Source organism: Eimeria mitis, genomic scaffold, assembly GCF_000499745.2.
Source record: "Eimeria mitis Houghton genomic scaffold, Emh_scaff12585, whole genome shotgun sequence".
Lineage (NCBI taxonomy): Eukaryota > Apicomplexa > Conoidasida > Eucoccidiorida > Eimeriidae > Eimeria > Eimeria mitis.
The window spans coordinates 1-482 of NW_013568473.1; the positions used below are offsets into that span (position 1 = coordinate 1).

At 53.7% G+C, this 482-nt stretch overlaps 1 protein-coding gene across 1 annotated transcript in view; it reads right to left on the reverse strand.

Moving 5' to 3' along the window:
- Positions 1 to 199: 199 nt before the first annotated feature.
- Positions 200 to 482, reverse strand: part of EMH_0000310 (uncharacterized protein) — a gene marked incomplete at both ends in the record, with an annotated part of 393 nt that continues 110 nt past the window's right edge. The window contains one exon of the mRNA XM_013494707.1: positions 200 to 479. Coding sequence (XP_013350161.1) covers positions 200 to 479 — 280 coding nt within the window. The remainder of the gene's footprint in view (positions 480 to 482) is intronic.

Here is a 482-nt window from a genome sequence, read left to right on the forward strand (position 1 = left end):
ATATATATGTATATATATATATATATATATATATATATATATATTTATTTATTTATTTTATTTGTATAGGAGGTGGCTCTATCGCATGCCTGCATATTAGCAGTAGACTTTGACCACAAGGCGTCTCCTTTTTCTTATACATCTATCCCGATCCCGATCCCTATGCCGATGCCAACAACCCCACAAAGGGGCCGAGGCTTCAGGGGGATCGTCTCCGGGGATCGTCTCCTCCATAGCAACGGGGATCGGGATCGTCTCCGCGGGGACAGGAGACGGCCCCCTGGGGATAGAGAACAAAGACGCAGGGATCGGGATCGTCTCCCCCAGAGCAGCGGGGATCGGGATCGTCTCCATGGCGGGGATCGGGATCGGGATCGTGGGGATCGTCTCCATGGGGATCGGGATCGTGGGGATCGTCTCCATGGGGGGGGGGATCGGGATCGTGGGGATCGTGTGCATGGGGGGGGTGATGGGGATCGGGG